At 56.6% G+C, this 22,371-nt stretch overlaps 1 protein-coding gene and 2 long non-coding RNA genes across 6 annotated transcripts in view; 2 read left to right on the top strand and 1 right to left on the bottom strand.

Moving 5' to 3' along the window:
* The first annotated feature begins 783 nt into the window (after positions 1-783).
* Positions 784-2,602, top strand: LOC114015410 (uncharacterized). The gene is made up of 3 exons (XR_003559323.2): positions 784-1,063; positions 1,343-1,478; positions 1,945-2,602. It is a non-coding gene; the product is annotated as an uncharacterized LOC114015410 (long non-coding RNA).
* Positions 2,603-2,777: 175 nt separating this feature from the next.
* Positions 2,778-6,688, top strand: LOC114015408 (uncharacterized). Its single transcript, XR_003559317.2, has 4 exons — positions 2,778-3,430; positions 4,063-4,416; positions 5,760-5,871; positions 6,579-6,688. It is a non-coding gene; the product is annotated as an uncharacterized LOC114015408 (long non-coding RNA).
* Positions 6,490-22,371, bottom strand: part of LINGO1 (leucine rich repeat and Ig domain containing 1) — a 169,590-nt gene continuing 153,708 nt past the window's right edge. For 3 of the 4 annotated variants that reach the window (XM_055717162.1, XM_027802868.2, XM_055717161.1), the window contains one exon: positions 6,490-8,727. In XM_055717162.1, the coding sequence (XP_055573137.1) occupies positions 6,874-8,715 (1,842 nt within the window). In that variant the 5' untranslated portion in view covers positions 8,716-8,727 and the 3' untranslated portion in view covers positions 6,490-6,873. Of the gene's footprint in view, positions 8,728-13,614; positions 13,747-22,371 lie in introns of all 4 variants that reach the window. The other variant, XM_055717160.1, reaches the window with a different exon arrangement.

The raw sequence follows: 22,371 nt of genomic DNA, 5'->3' as shown, positions 1-22,371 counted from the left end.
AGCACTTCAGGCGCCGATGGTGGCTGGAGGAGGGATCATTTGCAGTGCTGGGGAGACGAGCGGGTGGTGACGGTCAGGGACACCTCATGCTGGGCTGCTTCCCACTCCATCTCCTGCTCATCACCTCCAGGAGGCAGGAGGGACGGGTGTTTCCTTGGGGGGAGACACGGGTTTGCAGGGAACCCCTGTGGTGTTGCTAGGGGACTTCAACATGCCCCAGTGTGGAGTCCCCAGGATGGTCTGTGCAGGAGGAGGGAGGACCTGTGCCGCCCCCAGACCCTCCTCCTCTTGTACCACTCTGTTCTCTAGGGACTCCAGTATGGGGCCGGGCAGACTCCTGCCTGTCACAGTGGAGCTGCCCAGGGGAAAAGGCTGTTTTAGCATCTCTTCTACCCAGCAGAAGCAGCTGGAAGAGAAATTTTGGAGTTGTTTGTCTTGCTAACCTTGTTCCATTCCTGGTGCTAGCTTTCCCCTACAGAGAGCTGGAGATGGCGGACCGTTGGGAAGGCAGTGCCCAAATCAGCAGCCCCAGCATCTCCAGGAAAGCTGCCTGCTTCTTTGGTGCCTGGCTAGCCATGGAGCTCTGGGGAGGAGCTGGCTTTGGTGGCAGGGACGTGAGCCGAAAAAGCCGGAAAGGGCCGATCTAAGGAGCGAGATGGAGGCAGAGGCACCTCTGGTGAACGCGCCTGGAGTGGGAGCCGAGGGACTGCGAGTCGTGTAATCATCTGCTTGAAGCAATTGCAGGCCGTCAGTGGAGTGGAGAGACACTTACTTGGCGTTTATTTAAGGCGAGATGCCCTAGTTTCGTTCTTTCAGTGGAGTCCCTAATTATTTCTTGGTCTTTGTAGTGAGCTAATTAGTTTTGCAGCACTCAAGGCTGGGGAACGCTGATAGGCTTGGGAAGCACAAGCTGGAGGGACGAGGAGGAGGAGAGAGCTGCTGGAAGATGGCTGACTGGCAGATGGGAATGGCTGGGAAGCAGGGCAGGGTTTGGAAAGCTGATGGATGATGGTCTGGGAAGGATGATGGAGGAGGGAAGAGCCATAATTTCATGTCAGGCAAGGTGCTGGAGTGTAGCGATATGGGGAACTGCAGGTGGTAATTGAGGGGGATGATGAGGTGGAGAGGGAGTGAGAGGGATGGCTCGTGATAGAGCAGCGGCAGCGCCCGGCACAGGGCTCAGGGGTGGATCCTGCACAGAATGGTGCACAGCCGCACCCAGGGCAAGGCAGCAGCTGCCCTTGTACATGGTGCTGCGTCGGGCAGCTGCCTGTCCCACAGTGCTGCTGACTCGGGCTTGCAGGACCAGCAGCGTTTCCTGACTGTCCCATCTCATTTCCAGCTTAGTGGTGACACCGAGGAGCTCTGCTGGAAGAGCCCAGCCTGGTCCCTGCCATACGGAGCGCGGCTGGTCCCCAAGCTGGATGCTCCCCTTCCCACCTGATCAGAGCTGCTGCGTTCAGAGAGAGCCACCACAGGTAAGGTAACCCACACTGGTCCCCAGGTCATGGTGCTCCCACGTCCGCTCTGGCTTTTGTGTACGTGGACGCCTCGCTGCTCTGATGTAGGGCTGCGCTCCAGAGCTCACGCTCCCTACGCCTGTACCGTGAGCCCGGGGATCACAAAGGTCTTGCTCCTGTTCTTGCTGTCGTTGGGAGGTTCCCAGTGGCCACCAAGTGCAGCATGTGACAACCCTGAAGTGCCCAGGTGGCCATGGATTTATTAGGGTATTATCCTACTAGTGCTGCAAATGGTGTCATCCGTCTTCTAAACTCTGCACTTTGTTTCAGAGAGAGAATTTAGTATATCCAGGCAATATGCTGTAGTTTTAGCATATGATAAAGCCCTGCTGGGAAGTGTAGTTTTATTGATTTTGTTATTAAAGTGCCACCGGAATAAATTTGCTCATTTGAATGAGATGTCTTATTACCTGGATCGTAACAGGCACATGATGAAATCTCTGAAGGGGCTGGAGCTACCTGCTGCGTGATGATGGGGAGCTGAGGTGGAGCAGCTGACAGGGACCCACAGCTTTCACCCCGCTCACCCCAGGCTGGGTCACCCTGAGACCCTCAGCACCCACCCAGGTCTGCTGGGAAACCCTACTGGGGACCCTCAGGGTAGGCACAAACTGCAGGGGTGAGGGGGGCACTGTGTATTAGTCGAGGTCATATTGTTCCTCTGATCCTTTGCTCAGGTAAGGCTGTTGTTTTAAAGGAAATTGAGGAAAAATCTCTTTCACAGGGCAATATTTCTTTAGTACCACCAGTAATGGGGGTGGATGGGGAAATGAACCGTTCCCCATTACACCGGGACCTAACCACACAGCCCGTGCTTTCCAGTTAAAATTTGATTGCCTTGAATCCTGCGGATTATGGAAAATAAGAAAAAGGCCTAGTAAAATTTATGGGTTTTAATCATAAACCGATAGAATCACAGTAAATCTATTGTAAGCGTGCAGATACAGACCCAAGGAGGGGAGAGCAGCAGCCCCGCTTTTTGCTGGGGGAGCTGCACGTACCCACGGTGGGGCCAGGGGTGGGGAGTGGGGCTGCTCCCCCAGCCGCCCCCACCGGGGTGCTGAGCCCCCGCACCTCAGAGCCTTTCTCACCGTAAAAACCCAGTGGCAGGGACAGCACTGCAAAGTTCATGCCCTGTCTCATGGCAAACTGGTGGGGGGGGACAGCACATGGGGGTCAAGGAAGGGGGGAGGTGGGAAAAGGAGGGCAAGGTAGGAGGGTGGGGGAAGAAGGGAGGGAAAGGGAGAGAAGGAGGTGAAGCCCAAAGGTCTTTCTCTCTGCCCTTCCATCCCACTGTGCTGCTCATCACGGAGGGAGCAGGATGAGACCCTGCCAGGGGAGGAGGGAGGCAGGGATGCGGGGGAGAGATGTGTGTGCAGAGAGGGGACTGCGGGAAACAGCCGTGATGGGGGGAGAAGAGCACCTGACACAGATGGCAGGAGAGTGAGAAGGCAGAAAGTATTTTTTTAAATAAAAAAAAACCCCATGAGTGAAAGAGCGATAAGGAAGAAAAAAGGGAGAGACTAAAAAAATGGCTCCAAAGCAGAGATAAGAGAGGAGTTAGTGAGAGAAGAAGTAAAATTAAGCACGATAAGGCCTGATAGAAGTGAGGGAAGGCAGCAAGCCCGGGTGGGGGCTGCGGGGCGCAGGGATTGATGAGGAGGGGCGGGGGGCCGGCAGGTGTAAATGCCTCTCCCGCAGGGTGCTTGTAGCTCTGCTCCTGCCGCGGCCAGGCACCTGCCAGCCACAGCCCATGGTGGTGGTGGGGAAATATGGAGCCTGGTGGGGAGGGATGGGTGATGTGCCCGGCTTGGAAGTGGTGAATAACCCTCATCCTCCTCCCTGCCACATCCCCACACGGTGCCTGTCATGGAGATCCCCATGGGGCTCCCACTCTGGAAGCAGAGGAGGTAAGGCGTGTTTCCCCCCCATACCCTAAACCCATCTGTTCCTGGGGTTTTTGCTACCTCTTCTAAGCTGTTTATTCTTTGGGTTGGTTTTTTTCCTCCCGTCTTTACCAGCCACAAAAATTGCTGAGCTGAGATGCTGGCCACTCTGAGATGCTTTTCTTCTGCTCCATCCATCTGCTTTAATCACACAGTGACCGGAAAAAAAAATAATTAAACCAGTTCACAAAGCATTGAAGGTTAAAAAATCAGTGTGGATAATAAACTGTGTGGCAGGCAGCAGTGCTACGGAGCATTGGGCAAACTCCCTAATGAGGGACTTGGAGGCACAGCTCGGCGGCAGCGCGGCTTCTGCCCCCGGGGAGGGTCGGAGCCGCAGAGGTGTTGGGTCTGTGGGGGTGTGCGAGTCTGGGTGGCAGGGCCCCGGGATGGGAAGAATCCTGTGCTAGCACAGCCTGAGACCTTACACAGAAAAGATATAATTTTCTCTCCTTTTTTTTTTTTTAAAGTTTCTTTTTAACAGTAAAAGACTTGGTTTCTCCCTTTGCTTGCCAGAACGCTGTAGTGTGCTGCAAATACCTTGTTGGACTTGGATATTAGTATTTTTTCTTTTTAATTTCTGTGTCTTGTATTAGCTCTTTTAATCACACCATTAAAAAATGATAACTGGAGTAAACTGAGAAGCTGTTTCGGGTTGCCGGTGTTAATAGCTGCCCAGGATCACACAGACCCCCTCTACTTCTCTGCCGTTTGTTGAACTGCTGATGGAGTTATTGTCAGTCCTGGCAACAAGGCTCAGCCTGAGGTTTCTGCACCTAACGTGCTGCTGGACACGGCTTTCTCGGCTACGCTCGCCTTGGCATCTTCCTCTGGAGGGCTGAGGCCCTGGTGCATCCCTGCCTCTCCCGGGGGGCAGTGCCAAGGGTCCCTGGAGCAGGATCTGTGGTGCAGGTGGAACCACGTGTGCCTGCCTTCAGTTTCGAGCCCAGGTTTGTGTGTTGCTCTTTGTGGTTTCATATTTAGCTCACTGAAAATGTTGGTTAAACACTGGTGGGAGGGGAAGCTGGCAAAGAAGTGTTTTTCTTTGGCTCTTTTGAAAAGCAAAACAAAAGCAATAGGCTTGGGGGAAAAAAAAAAGTTTTCGGTTCCGAAGTTATAAAGGAAAGATTGGTTAGAGATGAGAAACTAACAAATCAAAGCTCCTGAAACCTGCTGCGGAGAAAAAAACACCACAAAATGTTTTGTTTGAAGATGAATAGAAAGAAGAAACCAGCAAAAAAATCCCCCCTCCCTACAAGCACAGATGTTTCAGGTTCTTCTAGATTGGCACGTTGCTGGAAGAAAAGCAAATCCATTCTTTTCCTTGTCGGCGCTCCAGGTTCCTGTCACTTATTTTTTATCATCTTGTAGTGACTTTGATCCCTGAAGACTCAGTAAGTGCTGTACAAATCAAGCATGCAAATCCCAGCTCAACCACTGTGGAGATGCCACCGAGGCTGGGCAGGCCAGGAAGCCGCTGGCCAGCACAGTGCCACCGCTCCCGGTGGCAGCCGGGAAGGGTGGGAAGCACCTGCTGCCTTTAATATCCGTGTTGCCTCTGTTTGCAGGGATTTTTTTGTACTTCCAGCACAGCCAAAGGCTATCAGGCTGTGCTGGGATCCCCAGGCCGTGGTACTGGCCCTGTTTCTCCATGGAAAGGCTGCGGGTGGGTGCTGGCAGTGGCCTTCCCCCTGCTCTGCACCTTCTGGGGCTTGGGGAGTTGGCACAAACCAGCTGGAGAAGGGCTGAGCTGGTCTGATGATGCTTCAAAGCTTTTCTGATGGTACTTTTCAAAGCTTGAATTGAGCCATCTCTTTCCCCATTGCTCTCTCTCGTAATTTCACTCTCCCCCTCTGTGGTTGCCTTCCTAGTTTGCTCCTTTCAATTCATTTGCTGTACGACACCTGTATACTGATGCTTTCCATAGCCCCGCCATGCCTCACTGCTGGCAGCGCTGGGCTCAGGGCAGGGTGGCACTGTCACACGTCTCCCGTCTCCCGCAAGGGATGCACTGGTCGGTGCAGCCCTGCCTGGGGGCCGGGTTAACCCCATTCCTCCCCTTTCCCTCACTGAGACAACACAAACCTTCCTGATCCTGAGTACCAGAGCTAAGGCAGGTTGCTGCCCAGTGACCAGAGCCCACGGTGATGGGCATGCTGGAGCTAGCTAGCACCAGGACAGCCAGCACGTTACAGCCTGCAGCACCTCCCTGCTGCAGCCCTGTGCCTGTCCTCTGGCTCAGGCTGTGCATTTGTGTGTTTAGAAATGATGTAATTTTATTTTATTTTTTCAGATACAGTCTGCAAGCCTGGAAGCTAAATTCCCTTGGATGTGCCTGGGGGTGCTTGCGAGTCTGGCTGCCAGCGGGCAGGGCTGACGACCACCATGACAGTCCTGACAGGCAGGTGGGGAGCAGCTCTGGGGGCACCCAGGCGGGCACTGCCCACTTGTGCTGCCAGCAACGGCGCTTCATGGGATTGCAGCATCCCTGCCCGCAGGGACAGCTGTCTGCAGCACAACAGCCAGCTTGTCCCCCACCGCAGAGGACACGGCAACGGCAGGCAGAAAGTCCTTTGGCCACGCAAAAGGCCGGAGGATGCCCAGATGATGCTGCGGGCACGGCGAGCTGCTGCCTGCCCTGCGACGGTGCTTTGCATCCTTCTCCCGGCACGGAGGGCAGGCACCGCGGTACCGCTGCCCCGGCCTTGGGGGCAGGCAGGGCAACTGGCTATAAACCCACCGCCGGACCGCAGGAAAAAAACCGTCAAAGTCCTGTGGGTGCTGTGCAGGGCCCAAGGCACAGCACGAAGCGCCTTTTGGGGGAGCGCAGCCCTTTGGCGGCCGTGGGAGCCAAGCCCTGGCCTGGGGCTGGTCTTGGTGAGCGGGCTGGAAGCGAGCGCTCACCAGAGGTACAGAACTGGACAGATCAAGAAGTCAAGATTTTGCATTCCAACTATCTATAGGAAATAGGGTGTTTTTATTATTTCAAGTTTTCATAAAAATCCATATTATTGAAATCAAAGTTACAGAAGAAAGTTCGTAACTTTTTATTGATTTTATTTCTTTTTTTCTTTCTTTTTTTTTCCCCCCCTCTGTTGTTTTTCCCTCTCAGAGTTATATCTGACACCAGAGTCCATCAGACAAAGTTCTTACAAACACAGGAGTCCTGAAGACATCGGCTGAACGTTTTCCTGGTATAAAGAAGAGGAGGAGAAAGAGGTGATGACAGTGCGGGTGCAGTGGGTTTGGACAGGGCCGGAGGGCGTGGTGGAAGGAGAGAGGTCGGTATGTTTGTTAGCAATGTTTGTTTTTTAATTATTTTTTATTTGTTCATTTGTTCTTTTAAAAAAAAAAAAAACCACAAAACCAACCCACCATTATTATTTGCAAATTGTTGTGTTGCCTGGTTAAATCATTTTCATGTTGAACTTGCGCGGCGCGTCGGCAGAGCTGATGCCCGCATCGGATTTCCGTGGCACATACTCGATCTCAATGTTGTGCTTGGTGTTGCCTTTCCCCCGGCTCCACAGGAAGAGGAGCACCAGACAGAAAAGCACGACACCCAGGAAGGAAATGAAGCCCATGGTGGTGGCGATGATGAGAGTCTTGATGTCAAAGGGGAAAGGCACGGTGGCGCGCGTGCTGTTGGCATCGCTCTCGTTGGGCTGGTTGGAGATGAACGCGAAGGTCTTGTTGGGCTGGTGGGGCCAGTCTGGGGAGTAGCTGCGCACGTGCAGGTGGGCCAGCATGGTGTCGTTGCCACCCGCGTTGCTGGCGATGCATAGGTAGGTGCCGTTGTCCTGGATCTGGGCGTAGCGCACCTCCAGCGTGCCGTCAGGGAAGACAGTGAGCCGCCCGTTGGTTTTGGTAGAGATGAGGTGCTTCCGCGGGGAGAGCCACATGATGGTGGGGGGCGGGTCCCCATCTGCCCGGCAGACAAAATGGACCGTGTGGCCTTCGTCCACAAAGATCTGCTGAGCTTTGCGGTCCCGTATCCGTGCTCGGCGGCAGGTGAAGTAGTTGGGCAGGAGGACGTCAGGGAAGTCTTTGAACTCCTTGCCCTGGACAAACTCGGGGGTGGAGCAGGTGGGCTGCTGCTTGTTGAAGTTCAACCTCCATCGCCGCCGGAAAACCCAGAGCAGCCGACAGTCGCAGGCTAAGGGGTTGTTGTCGAGGATGAGCGTCTCCAGGTTGCCCACCGAGTGGAAGGCCGACTCCTCCAGGGTGGTCAGCAAATTCCCTGACACGTTCAGTATGCGCAGGTAATTGAGGCCGCGGAAGGCGAAGGGCTCCACCATGGTGAGCTGCCCTCCCACCAGCTGGATCTCCTGCAGCCTGAGCAGGTCATGGAGCATGGAGCCCTCGATGGTGACGATGGGGTTGTAGGACAGGTTCAGGAACCGGAGGTAAACCAAATGCCTCACCGACACGTACGGGATGGACGTCAGGTTGCAGTGAGTGATGGACAAGGAGGTCAGATTCAACCCGTAGAGGCAGTTGGACGTCATAGTATCCAGGTAGGGCCAGTGTGAGATCTCGAGGACCTTGAGCCGGTACAGCCTCTTGAATGAGTAATCCCGGATGGTGTTGATGTTCAGATGGCGCAGCCGCAGCACGATCAAGCCGTGAAGGTGAGACAGGGCCTCCGTGGGGATGGAAGTCAGGTTGCATTTCTCCAGGGTGAGCTGCTCCAGGCTGTTGAGGCCGCTGAAGGCCCGGTGGGAGATGTAGACAAGGTCATTGTCCCCCACCTCCAAAGACTTCAGGTTGTACAAGTCCTGGAACATGTAGTCTAGGAGGATCACGATTTTGTTCTCACTAATGTCTAGCTTGGTAAGGTTGCTGAGTCCGGTAAACACCCCCAAGGGGATCAGCTTGAGTCTGTTACTCCTGAGCCCCAGCGTCCTGAGGTTGAAGAGGTTGTTGAAAGCCCCAGGTTCAACGGCACTGATAATGTTCTCATTGAGCTCCAGCTCCTCCAGGTGAGGGTAGTTGGCAAATTCATCCTGGTTGAGCGTCTTGATGCGGTTCTTGCCCAAGTCCAGCAGCCTGGTCTCAGTCGGGATCCCCTCCGGCACGACCATGAATCGCTTTCGGTGGCACAGGACGGCGCGCTCCTGGGCAGAGCACTCGCAGCGTGGCGGGCAGCCCGTGGCGGAGCCGGACAGGATGGATCCCAGCATCAGGAGGAGAATCGGCTGCCAGCAGGCCAGGATTGGGCTGCGCATACTCGCCTCCCCAGCTACCATCCTATCTCTCACCTGCAGGTAACACGGGGGAAGAGAAAGAGCAAGGTGGACGTGAGCAAACAGGCATGGCCACGGCAGAGGGTCTGCCGTCCCGGTAGGGCTGACGTTGGGGCGAAGGGCACTGCTGAGGCAGGGCAGAGGTTCTCGCTTGCCAGCTGAAATGCAGCCCTTTGGCTACAAGACCGTATCTCCTCCCCACCCCCTAACTTTCCACTTGATGACTGAACGTGCACAGACTTTGAGTGGAAAGCCTTGAGGAATCTGTGTCAGACAGACCTCGCTTCCTCGGCTTCTTAAAGAAAAAAAATCTAATACTAAACACATCTATCTACATCCTATTTTAAGCTCCTGAAATTATTCTGTTCCCTGTAGATGGAGCCTGAATATAAAGGCTGCTTTGCAAACACAGAGGAGCTGAGTGTGGGATTGAGCATCTGGGGGAACCCCGCTCGGGGTCAGCAGGGAGCGGGGTGTCCGAGCGGGGAGCAACGGCGGCAGGTCCGCAGGAGCCAGCCCCCTGCCCCTCCCCAGGCTCCGCAGCAGCCCGGTCTCAGTGTGTCCCCAAGGTGAGTCCCCGGCCACGCAGACTCAGAAGCAGCAGCCGGCCAGCCTACCTACAGAGGAGCCGGAGCCTGACGTGAGGTCTGGGGTCTCTGCGGGGTGCGGGGCTCTGCCCTGCTGCCCTCCCTGGGGGGCTGGGAGACCTCAGCGGTTACAGTCTGGCTTGTGCCCAGCCCCCAACCGCCCCAGCCCATCGGCCGGCGGAAGGAAACGCTCGCTGTCGTGCTGCCTCTGTTGCATTTATTTCCTTGTTGTTCAAGCTGTTGTGAGGGATCAAATCATATTAATATTGCATATTAGATGTACAGCTACTCCGGACCGTGTTTATATCTATTGTTATGTGTACGCTCTGCATTGCCTCCACTAATGCTCTTTATGGCTATGACTGAATATACTCAATACGTTACTTCCACTGGCTCCATTTGTATCCATCATTATATGTCCTGTACATTACTTTCCCTGCTCTGGCGCTACTTATGGGTCTGGTATGCATTCTGTGCATTACTTCCATTGCGTCCGTTTATATTCATCATTTCCTACACATATATGACCCAAGTATAACTTTTGTTCCCAAAAAATTATTCAAAACGTCTTTGCAAGATGCAAGGATGAAAGATGATGGATTGGCCATAAAAATGTCCACCAGCACCATCACAGAAACCACCAGGCCTGGCGTGCTGGGCACTGGCTGCGACGTCCCGGAGTCCCCACAGAAATCCAGGGTCCCTGTCCTTCCCCATCCGCTTTCCCTGCCGCCTCTGCAGCAGGGCTGGTCGCTGGGGACCACCCAAAGCCCGTCACCCCCGAAGTGAGGGGGTGCGGTACCCAGCTCCCTCCCGCCGGCCTCGCATCTCCCAGTCCGGTGGAAACATTTCCAGTGGCTTCACTTGGGCCTGGGCCAGGCGGCGAAGAGGCGTTTGCCGTGTTTACAATTCATCATCCCCCATGTCATCGCCTCCCCGGCGCTGACGGTGCTGGGCACCCTTACAGCCACCCGCGGGGCCGCCGGGCTGGGGCCTGCTGGAAGGATGCGCCGGGACAGCACCAGGGCTGCCTGGGGGTTTGCTCCCCAGGCTCGTGCCGTGGCCCCGGTGGGAGCTGAACTCCCGAGGGGTCCCCAGCTGCCTCTCCCCGTGGGCAGCACGTGGCCGGCGAGCACGCACGTGTCCTGCCTGTGTCCCACAGCCCACCAAGGCGTGCCGGCTCACGCGCAGCCTCCCTCGGCCGGTGCTTCTTGGAAACCAATTCCCGCTCCTCGCAGCCGTGCTGAGAAAGTCATCAAAGAAAAAAGCAAAACACTGCATGCAAAACAAAATACAGTCTAAGGGGCTTAATTATACCAGGGCTGAAAAGCCTTCAGCTCATTAGAGCGCCAGGCAGCCTTAGTTGGCTGCGGTCGGTGCGGAGATTTCAGCTCTGCCTGCGCGTGCAGCCGCCGCTGGTCCCTGCTGGGCACGGGGAGGGGGTGGGAGCTGAATCCCACCGCAGGGCCCCACGCACGGCTCCTGCAGCGGCCCTGGGCCTCCCCTGTGGGCCAAATCCTGCCCCGCTACAGGTGGGAAGAGGGTGGCAACGCATTCAGTCCCATGCTGTTGTCCCCGCAGCAGAGGGGCAGCAGCCAGAGCTGCTGGGAGCGCTGCAGGGTCCGTGGCTAAAATACAAGCGAAGAGGTGATCGATGAATGAAGCAAAATCTACATGGCGTGAAAGACGAGACCAACCCACTTGCACAGAATTAAAGTCTAGACACACCTCACATGTTATTAGTTCTCAGCTAAATTTAAATCTGTGATAAATACAATCCCTGACAAAAACATCTGTAATCTTAATAACCAGAGTCACCGAAGAGCTTTGGGAGAAAGACAATGAATAAGCTGAATAGTCCGGGCTAAGATGAGCTTTAAATCACTTCTGGTTCCCATTTACCTCTGGCTGTTTCAGAGGAATACTCGTGCCTCAAGGTGAGGTGGATATTAAGAGGTGCCCTTCTACAAAATGACTCGAAACATGATTTTTGTGTGAGTTGACGGCAACAACCCACACACGGCTTTACAGACTGTCGTGCATCCCCCCCCCAGTGGCTGGACTCACGTCACATCAGCAAACCTCAGTCCAAAGTCACCGCTGCCCTGTTGGCTGTCCTGCACCTGCCGCCACACAGTCCCTGTGCTGGGGCCATGGGGACCAGCCAGGTGAGGGGCTGCGGCCACCTCGGGTGGGCTTGGGTGACTGTGGGGACAGGCCTCGGCCTCACCGGGGGGAGAGGGCAGCGGCTGTTCCCAGCACTTGCTGCCTGCAGGAAACCAGGATGTGACTGAGACAAAGCACCACCAAAAAGTCAAGCCCACCCGGATTTATTCTGAGTAGGACCGTGAAACATGCCCAAGCACCCCTCCAGGGGGTCCCAGCCATGGTCCAGCACCAGCTGCCAGGCAGGATCAGCCCACACAGCCGTGATGCACAGGCCACGCCAGCCCAGGGAGAGCTGCAGCCCTCCGGCATGAACGTGGCACTCGCTTCTCAGACACAAAAAAAGCATCTGTAAGAAAGGAGCAGCTGCCAGACTCGCTACCTGCAGGCAATAAGCAAACTAGTGCAAACCAAAGCAAAACTCATGCTCAGGGCAACGGCATCCACTGACCCCTGTCCTCACCACCCTGCTGCCTGGGGACGAGGGCTCCCAAGCACAAGCCCATCAGCCGGGGGAGTGCTGCCTTGGTGCGAAATGCGGGCCTGCCGAGCGGCTCCGGCTGGGGTCAGCGCTGGGAGGAAAGATGCTATTCTGGGCCTGGGCCTGGAAATGCAGCCCAGGGCCAGGCTGGAGCGCTGACGTGTGTGGGGTTTGCTCCGTCGCCACAAGCACAGGCTGCCACCACGCAGGAGGAATGGCCCTGGGGAAGCCAAACCCAGGCGGTGACCCAGGGGGGAGCCCAGCTCCATGACCGGTTTTGCTCCTGAGGCTGCTGCTCCCCTCCTGCCCCAAGGGGTGGGCAGCACGCCTGGCCGTGCCCCCCACTGTCACCGCTGTCCCTGGGCTGTCCCTGCCCACTGCCCCATGGCAGTGCCCAGCAGTCAGGGCCGAGCCAGCGCTCCTCGGCACTGAGCAATCTGCCATGCTGACAGCGAGCGAGCAGCAAAAATCCCCGAGTCAGCTATAACCCCCACCTGGCAGCCATAAATTACAGTGTGGGAGACGTTCACCCTTGAACCAGATGCTTTCGAGAGCATCCAACGACAACAAGCAATTTAGGACGAAGCGAGCCACATCCCGGGGGGGGCTCGGCAGGGCTGGAGGAGCGCATCCCCACCCCGTCCATCCCTGCAGGAGCCGTGGTGCTGGTGCTCCCAGCTCCATGCAGGAGTGAGCCCAACCCCAGCGGCACCGTGTGCCCACACCGGGCTGCGGTGCGGGTACGGGTAGGGGTACGGGCTCCCCCCCTCTGGCTTTGCACAAAGCTGCCAAGACGCAGCTCTTGGAGTCGGTGCTCTCGTCTCCTCTAAGCTGCTCCAGCTAAATCAAATTTTATTGAACTTGACTACATTTTAGAGATAAAGACTCCAGGTTTACAAATAAATATTTAACAACCTTTCCTGCTGCTAAAAGAGTTGCTTATCCAGACCCCGGGCTCTGCACTAAGTGTTCCTGTAGCTATCTGCAAAGCAGCAAAACAAAGGGAGAAGCTTTAATTTGCCAAACACGTTCGTGCCCACTTCCTCCTCTCTCCATCATTCCCCCCGCATCCAGCATGCATTTGTGGCCCCTTCTGCTTTGTCTCTCCCTCCTCCCCACCCTACCTGCTCCCTCCTCTCCTCTTTTCCCACCCAGCCCCCAGAGCACAGGCATCCGGAGGAGCTGCCCTCCTTGCTGGTGCCCAGGGATGGGCAGGGATGGACGAGAGCAGGGGCCAGAGCACATGGGGCAGTTTTTCCTCCTGGGACTATGCTGCTTCACACGGGTAAAAACAAACCAAAGAGGGAGAGCTGCCAGGGCTGGCTGGGGGGCAGCAGGCCGGGTGGCTGGAGGCACAACGCTGGCCTGGCTCATGGAAAGCTGCCACTGCATTTCCTCTGGGCCTTCATTAATGGACGGGCTGCTAACGAAGGGCATGAAAACAGGCTGCCACAGTGCAAAGGGCTGCCCTGGCCCACATCCTCCACAATCAGCACAAGAGGTTGTAAGAAGCGGGGAGAAACAGGGGAAAAGTTGAGGAGGACCCCTCCAGCTGTGGGGACACACCAGCGAGGAGCACAAGGCACCGAGCCGCAGCAGGTCAGCCAGAGCAGACCACCCCCAGCCCCCCCAGCCCCCAGCTGCCCGGGGTCACCGGCTCCCGCTCACCCACGTGAAGGCATGACTCTCCAGCCAGGAGCTTTTGCTCAGCCTCCTGAAGTATCTGCTTTCAGCTGCTCCGAGGCGGGAGCCTGGAATAGGTGTGCGGCAACCTGATCTGCTCTGGCAGTTGCTCTGAGGCTGTAAAAGAGCATGGAGAAGTATTTAAGATGCAAATCCCCTTCCGGCACTGACACCGCCTGGCTGGCACCAGACACCGCCGCCAGCCCGCGGGGCTGCCCTGCAAAGACGATTCCTGGTGGCAACCAGCAATTCCACCCAAAACGCGGCGCCCGCAGCACCGCAGGGCGTGGAGTCAGGGAAGCACCAAGCCAAAGGGCCAGAAGAAAGGGGATGGGGGATGCACAGGGGAGGAGAAGAGCTCTGAAGGGCCAAGACGTTGGAAGGGGGAGGCTTTGGCCCTGCTGTCCACTGCTTTAGCTCCAGGCTGTGGATCTGCTTGACCCCACGCAGGGACAGATACGTACAACCGGCGATGGCCCAGAGCCAATCTGGAGAGTGACTTTCAGGCTCGGCAGGCAGGTTATGGGAGCAGGGCCATGGGAAGGAGATCCCGGTCATCTCTGCAGGATGCTGAAGCTCAGGGCAGTTTTTGCTCAGGCCGTTTCTTGCAGCAATCACATCTGTGCAAGAGCTGCTCACCCTCCTCACACCTTTGCTCCTTCGTTTTTAACGTCTTTTCTCTCGCTTTGGCTGCACATGCTTCAGTGCCCCATCAGCAAAGAAAACATCCTGACAAGTGATCAATAAGTAATTGCAAAGGCAGCTGTGGATGCTGGGGGTGTAAAGCCCTGAGCTAGCAAGAGATAAATGAGGAGTGTAAGGGTGCAGCCACTGTGGAGCTCGGGCTCGGAGCCAGCCATGCTCCCCTGCTCATCGACTGAGGTGGCTGGGACACGGGCTGGCCCACCGCTGCCGCTGCCGCAGCCGCTGCCGGTTAGTGGTTCAATGCTTCCCAAGCTGGGAGGAGGCTGATTTTTTTCTTCTTGTGAGACAAAGAGCAGGAGAGCTGTGTTTGCCGAGGGAGTATCTCCCAAGGGTTGGCCTGGGGGCTCCAGCACCAGAGATGTTCCAGGCTGGATCAGCATGAGAGTGCTGGGATGCTGGGAAGGATGTGCACCAGCTAGTTGAGTGGGGCTTCTCCTCTTTATTTATTTCAGCAGATCTCCTCGGGATTCCTGTCTCCGCAGACATGAGCTGGGTCACCAGGATGTTTTAGGTGCTCACCCAAAGGCACCCAGCTCAGCAGGCACTTGAGTGATGAGCGAGCACTGGGCAGAGGAGGCTTCAGTATAGCACGAGGGTCTCCGTAGATGTTTTTTCTTCCCCGTTGGTAGCTGTGAATGGAGGATGGAAAAAAATCCAGGCTCTTCTTAGGGCTATGGAAACATTTGCACTGGAGAGGTGAAAGAAAGGTCTGTCCAACGAGTGCCTTCTGGGAGAGCCGCCAGGGTCACGATGACATTGCGAAGGCATCCTCTGTGCTCTGCCTTGTGCCCGTGACCAGCCCGGCACGGGGGGACGGGGCTGCCCCTGAGGCAACGCCTGCAAAGGCCGTTTGGGAAGAGCAGGGTATTGGTACCTGCTGGAGCCTGGGGCACCATCCCACGCCTGCCCACGCAGGGAGAAAACGGCCTTCTCCTCTCAGCACAGCCCAGCCACAGCCGGCAGCTGCCCTTTCTCCTTGCGCTGGAAGGGGAATAGTTTTTTCCTGGGAATGGGCTCGAGCGGTATCCAAACGCCTCCTGTGCTCCCCAGGAGCACCCTGAGCAGCACCAGCACGGGCCCTGCGAAGGGCCGCACCCTGGGCAGCAGCGGTACCTTTGGGGCTGGAGGATGGGGGACAGCCCAGCCATCCTGCCCACGGGCTCTGCGTGGCTCAGCACGCCGCAGCGGGGCTGCTGACTCAGCCGGAGCGCAGCTGTACGGTGCCTGTGCTAAACCCTGTGTTCGTGTCGGGGGCAGGACACCACCTGATCTTGCATAAAAGCGGCTGGTACAAAGTCACCCCGCTGCCAGAGCATGTTTCCTCCAGATCAGGCACAGATGGCATTTCTGTATGGGCTTGCCTTGATGGTTGGTCTGGTGGCCAGTGGCTTCCTGCTCCCCCAGACCCAGGCACCAGCCCCCAGGGACAGTCCCTGTGCCATGGCACCCCAGCAGCAGCGCGGGGAGGCTGAGCCACTGCTCCTGGCAATCCCCGTGCACAAACCACACCTGGGGGCACCACGAAGGGCCTGGCAGGGCCAGCTGTCTGGCACCAAGACAAGCTGCTCCCTCCCCACCTCTCCCTGCCTGGGGACACCCTGTCCCCTCCGCCTCTGCCAAAAGGTGTCTTGTGGTTCTGCAGCGCCCTGGAGCTCTGCTCAGCACCCGGAGCAGGGCTGGGGCGCCCGGCAGCTCCAGTGGCAGAAAACCAGGGCCACAAGCAGCGATGGGGGAGCACCCCTGGTGCCTGCTGTCCTCCTTCCCTCAGGGCTGGCTCAGCAGGGGAGCAAACATCAAACCAGCCAGACACCCTGGCCCATGAGCAACCTCACCCCACAGGGCTGTAAGGCTGAGGCTTTGCGATGTGACACCCCCACCCCCACCCCCGTAACAGCCACGGGTCCAAGCCACTGTCCCCCCAGTGTCCCTGCCACTGCCTGAAGGCAGAAACCCGGGATCAGAGTCCCAAACGCTGCAGCCAGCGGGGACCAGCGAGCACGTCCTGAGCCAGCAGCGCTACAGATCCCACCGCTGCAGGACCGGCCACATTCCATACATTTAACTTAAACTTAGACTGTACTTACAGCACCACTTCTGTTCCCACGCCACATCCCTTAAATACCCCTACAACCAGAGCAGGATACCTAGAAACGTAGAGGGGCTGATCCAGGGCACTGCATCTTCCCCTGGAAACCTTTGGGATAACAGCGAGAGGACTTCAGAGGACATGAACCCGGCAGCTTGGCTGGCTCTAGGGAAACCTGCTGATTTACCTCCCTTTAGGACCGGCCCTGATATTTTTATACTGCTGCCTAAAATAAGCAGCCTCAGAAGCCTTTCGGGAGAGGCTGCCCGCAGCCCAGCCCAGCAAAGATGGCTCCGCGATAACCCATCGGTGGGACAAGCTGCACAGGGCAACGAGGGCACGAGCGAGCCGTGCCACCAGCACCGACACCCCCGCGGGCACCGGGCGGCACCGGCAGGGCTGCCCCTGCCCATCTCCCACCTCCCATGGCGGGGACGCAGGGGCAGAGTGGGGTGCTGGGCTCGGGTGGGGGCACGGCTGTGTTTCAAGGCGCTGCGAGAGACGAAAGCCTTGGCTCTCTCCATCTAGCTCCCTTCTCGACTCCTTCGCGCAAGCCAGATCTCTCTCTCCCCCCCCTCCTCCCAGTTACTAAGTTTTGTTCACACAATAACAAATTCAGTGCCGCAGGAATTTCCAGAAAAAGAGAAGCGGAGAAAAAAGGAAGCCAAAGAAAGCATGAGCAATGGCCAACGTGGAGAGAAGATTCCTCTTCCCAGCCTGGGCTTCTCTGTGCTGGTTTTACATGTATAATTCTTTTTTCTTTCTCTCTTTCTCGCTTGTTTGATTTTTGCATTATTTATGGCTTGTCTTCAGGGCCTGTATTTGCTGTTATTGTTTCATTCAACACTAAAATGGATTAGATAAAAACAAACCGTGCTGAGCCATGGCTCAGCCCGCCTGTCCTGCACTCAGCTGTAGCCACACAGCTGGGCAGAGCGGGCGCCGTGGGTGCGAGTGGGGACGAGGTGTCACCACCTTGCCAGCCCTTCCCAGCCCGAATCCCCGCTGGCAGGGAGGTGCTGCAGGATGTGGCCCAGCCAGGATTTTGGCTCCAGGTGCTGCCAACCCCCCTGATACGTGTCCTCTGCAAGTATGGGGGCTACGCACAGAGCTCCTGGGGTCCTGGCACTGCACCCAAGCCTCAGGTCCCGGCCAAGCAAGAAGGAAAAGGTGGGAAATGATGGCTGAGAGGAGAAACAAAGCACTGGAAATGCTGTTTTTTTCAGGGCAATTTCATGAAATCCAACGCATTGATTTCACTAGTGCCCCAAGCCGAGCCGGCGCCGGCTGCGGGTGCTGTGCCTCAGCAAATCTCAGCCCCAGGTGCTTTGGGAACATGTCCTGGAAAGCGCAGTGCTGTCCTGCAGCATCGTGCTGGGGAAGGGCGCAGTGCGAAGCTGCTGGCGCAGGGGTGAAAAGCGCCGTGGGTTTGATGCCTGCGATACGGGGTGTCAGCATGACCAGCCTCAGCCGCGCTGCGGGGAGCCGTGCCGGTCCTCGGCTTTCTCCGTCTTCCCGCAGGCAACTGCACTGAGCCCATGGGCAGGGACAAAAAGGAGGGACCCACTGTGGGGATGGAGTGGTTCCCCTGCTGCTTTGGGCTGGTTTTGTTGCGTTTTGCTTGAGCTGAAAGAGATGCTTTCCGCCCCTTCCTCCTTCTCCCCAGTGACGCTGATAATAATACAGAGCCTGCACTCTGGACTGTACGTGAGAACAAAAGTAATCACGGGGGAGTACAGTGCATAGAAATTAAATCGGAAACGCAAGGCCAGGGTTTCCATTTCGGTTCAGCTTCTGTATCACTTCCATTGAAAAGGATAAACAGGCTGAGCACAAATCAGTTTAATGGCAGCGCAATTCCATGTTTCCCAGAGCAAATCGTAGCTCAGGCCCAAAGCGGCAGCGTGATACACAGCATGCTAGCACTGTGGGATGGCCGTGGCATGGCACAACCCCAGCTGGGCATTGGGGGGCCCCCAGGGCCCCCACAGGACTTGCTGCCCTCAGCAGCGGTGCTGAAATAACCTGGCTGACCAGGGCACAAGAGGGGCTGGTGTCCCTCTCTGGGCTTGGGGATGCTGGTCGGCCCTTGCCTGCCCAACAGCCAGCAGAAAAGAGGTGTCCCTTTGGCTGTCCCTCACATCCCTGAGGTCCCAGCAGCAGATCTGGACCCACTGGGACCTTGCAGAGCCGTGCCAGGCTGCTCCCCCAGCGCGGGACAGGCAAGAAGGTTTTCCTGCTGCTCGCCGCTGTGGCCCTAATTCCCTTTATCACCCGGCTCCTGCAGCACACGCGCATTTACAGCACAGCTACACCTGCCATCTACTTTTCCTACCTAACCCTCCTTGCTGTGCCTTGCTCCGTGGCACAATGCACAAGCCACTCACCAGTGGAGCTGGGGCAGAAGCAAGCCACCAAGCCAATGCTCACACCGCAATGTCCCCCCAGCTCACGGTTCGGGTTAGACCACATCAAATTGGCTCTTGGTGACTGCCCCCCGTTCAGAGGGGCGGTGGAGGAAGAGGTTTGCCTGCACGGATGGTAAGAAGAGCCTCTGAGAGTGCTCAGACTTCGCTCGCCACCCCCAGGTTGCCTCGGAGGTCTATATCAGTTGTTTCCCATTTCACACTCGACATCTCAAATCCAAACAAAGAGCTGAAAGAATAGATTACGTCAAAATATTTCTGCTTCTCCCTCCTACAAGAATTCCCCATCAGAGACCAATCCAATTAAGGTGCTGGTTATGAAATTAACCATAATTACAAGAGTGGTATTTAATGTTTTGCATTCTGATGCAGAAACGGAACAGAAATGACAAAAAAAATATTTGTGGGTCCTATTGAGATCACTAAGAGCAATGTGGCGTGGTGGGGGAGGGCTGCCAGGGAAGTGAGGGCTGTGCAGGGGGGCAGGGGCAGGGCTCCCATGGGTGCCCAGCCCAGGGACCCCCCAGCAGCAAGGGCAGGGGCTGGGTGCTCGTGGGCACACCGCTCAGGGAGCAGTGGCCAGCCTGTCCCCCAGCGCAGGCATCGGCCCAGCCCGATGACTGCCAGCAGGTATTTTGCCATTTGAGCATCACCCGGACAATGTTGGGCCGCTGGAACCGTGTCCCAGGAGGCACAGCCTAGTCCTGCACCTCCTCAGCCTGTCGCCACTCCCCATGGGGACCCTCCAGCTCGCCCACAGGACTGTCCCCAGCTCAGGACACCAAGCCCAGCCCTGAGACAAGGGACAGGAGAGCTTCAGTGGGAAAAGCCTTTGGCCTCTGACCAAGACACATGGGTCCTCCTCTGGAACCCAGGAGAGTCATGTCCCTGTGTGGACACATGTCCACTGCAGGATGCCGTGGGCACCAGAAGGCTGACTGGCTTAGAGACACATGTGGGAAAAAATACAGAAGAAAGCATGCAGGGTGGTTAAAAACAGACACCATTTCTGTGCTTAACCAGGAGAACGAGTGAAACGAAGCCAAGCTCCCTGGCCCCCACAACAGGGATGCTGACCTGCTGCCTAGCCTGGTCCCATGCTAGTTAGGAGGTGCTGTTTGGATGGGGTATGGAGCCATGGAGGACAAGGGATGGTGGCCGAGGTGTTGGCGAGGCCAGAGGGAGGACTGAGCCGCTGGTGGGGCTCATGGCAGGGCTCCCCCCGCCATGGCCGTGCTGCTGCCAATGCATCAATGTATTCTGCGCATCCCCTCGGCAGGGCAAGGCATGGCCTGAGTGGGTTCTGTCACTCACTCCTAACTGCTGCTCCTGAGAGGTGGGAATCACCCGTGTCTTGCCCCAGCACAGCTGTTAACTCCAGCGGTGGGGGGGGTGTCTCTGCTCAAGCTGGGCGCTCCCCCCTTCCCAAGCCAGCTGGTGCAACCTGCTGCTCTCAGGGCTGGAGGGAGCCTCGTGCTCCCTGCCTGGGCTAAAGAGATGAGGCCCCTCTGTGGCATTTATCAGCGTTTATTCAATTGCCTGGGTCAAGCTGACAATTAACGCTGCCCACTCAGACACAGCCACCTTTGTACAACCCATCTTTCTCCCGGCTCGCCATGCCAAGGGAGGGCAGAGGCTGCGCTGCTGACAGCAGCCCTGGGGCTGGGGAAGCACTGCGGGGGGCTACAGCTGGTGTGTCCCCCCTTCCCCAAGCCAGCCCCGTCCTCAGCTGCTCCTCTCCCTCTCTGTATCACACAGGCCTTGACACTGTCCCAGAGGCTGTAAGACACGGCCCCAGCCAGGGTCGCAGGGAGCTGGGACATGCGGCAAAGGCGTGGAGATCCCTCGCCATGCAGCCATTCCCCCCCGCAAGCTCCAATTTTAACTCCAACATATGGAGAGAGAGAAGAGGGAAACAACTGACTCAGAAGAAAATTGAGGCTGTGGCCTTCAGTTGCTTTCTCCCTTTATTTTTCTTGGGTTGTTTGATTTGAGTTAAGCGTTTGTAGCCCACTTCTCTCCCATCCCAGCCTTCTTCACTACCTGAAAAGCTCTTCCAGCTCTTTTCCCCCCCAAAGCCATTTCTGCCCATGCTAGGACAAACCCTGCTCCCTTCCCGGGGTTTAGCAGAGGATGGGGGAGAGCTGCTGACTCAGTGCATTGGATGTGTTTGAGAGCTGGGCAAACACCCGCCTCGCCAAGCTGTGCCGTGACTTGCATTGCCGGCTGTGCCCTCCTCTTGCTGGCCCAGAACCACTGCCACGGTGGCCAGTGACAAGCATAAAGGGCGAGTATGTACCACAGGAGAGCCAAGGGCACCACTAACATCCACCCCAGCGCCAGCACTGCCCAAGCAAACTGCCCAAGGGGCCACAAGCCAAGGGGGACCCAAGGGCTGGCAGGACTCTTCTGAGGTGACACAGAAAAGTGTCTCTCCAGCCATTTCCACACCTGAAGCTTCACAAAAGAGTCGGCAGAGTCTCATTTTCCACCAGGACGTTCACAGAGATGTGCCCATTGCAAACACGTCCTCCCCTACCTCGAGAGGATGGGGTCCAACTTCCAGCCCCGACACAGGTGTCACCCCAGAGCTGTCACCGCACCCAGCAGCTGTCCAACACCCCCAGGCCCATCACAGCCCAGCAACAACCACGCACGTGAAGCAACACCTGATGAGGTTATTAATCCTCATTGAGCCTGAGTAGGTTCAGTTGTGCTTTATAATTCAGCAACTGTAATTACACTATTATTACACTATCATTGTGGCCTTATTAGAAAGTGATTTATCAACCCCTGAAATAAAACCTCAAGTTACAGGATTTTATACTTGTTACATACATCAAGCAGTATCAACTTCAGCATCGTTACAGTGACTGTATGAAGTAGCAAACTAAAGGAATAATAAGTCATCCAGTCATGCTGCTAACCTTCCAGTGATATGAAACAGTGGTCATTAGAGGTATCACAGACTAACTACGTTACAGGTGTAGAGTAACTGCAGCATGGTACGGTATTACAGAAGTATAACCGCTGGTTTTGTAATTAGTGCCTCCACAAAGAAGCTTGGAAAACCTGACTCTTCCCCAGGCGCTGTAACTCAGCTCCAGTATCTCCTCCAGTCGCTTCCTGCCCATCCCGTGGGAGCCTCCCGAACGCCTGGTGCAGGCAGGTGCCACTGCCCCGAGCTGCTGGCCAGGGAGGCATGGCCCAGAGAGGAGGAGAAGCCCCCTCCTGCTCCTGGTAACCGGCACAGTGCCCACCAGGGACACTGCTGCCTCCAGGGAGCCTCTGTCCCTGTCCCAGAGTGCAGGCCCTGGGGAGGGAGCAGAAGAGCCTGGCTACCAGGAAAACTGCCCCAGTGTGTCCGGAAGACACAGAGGCTTTAGCCCAGGGACACATTTCCCTCTGGGCCTTGCTCACCAGCCTTGCTAGGCGAGCTGCAGAGCACACCTCTCCTCCCTGGTATGAAGCTACCAAGCTACGTGCGCCAGGAGCCAGGAGCAGCAGGCGAGAAGGCAAAGCCAG

The sequence above is a fragment of the Falco cherrug genome, chromosome 7, assembly GCF_023634085.1.
Source record: "Falco cherrug isolate bFalChe1 chromosome 7, bFalChe1.pri, whole genome shotgun sequence".
Taxonomy (NCBI): domain Eukaryota; kingdom Metazoa; phylum Chordata; class Aves; order Falconiformes; family Falconidae; genus Falco; species Falco cherrug.
This window is presented reverse-complemented; position numbering and strand designations above follow the sequence as displayed.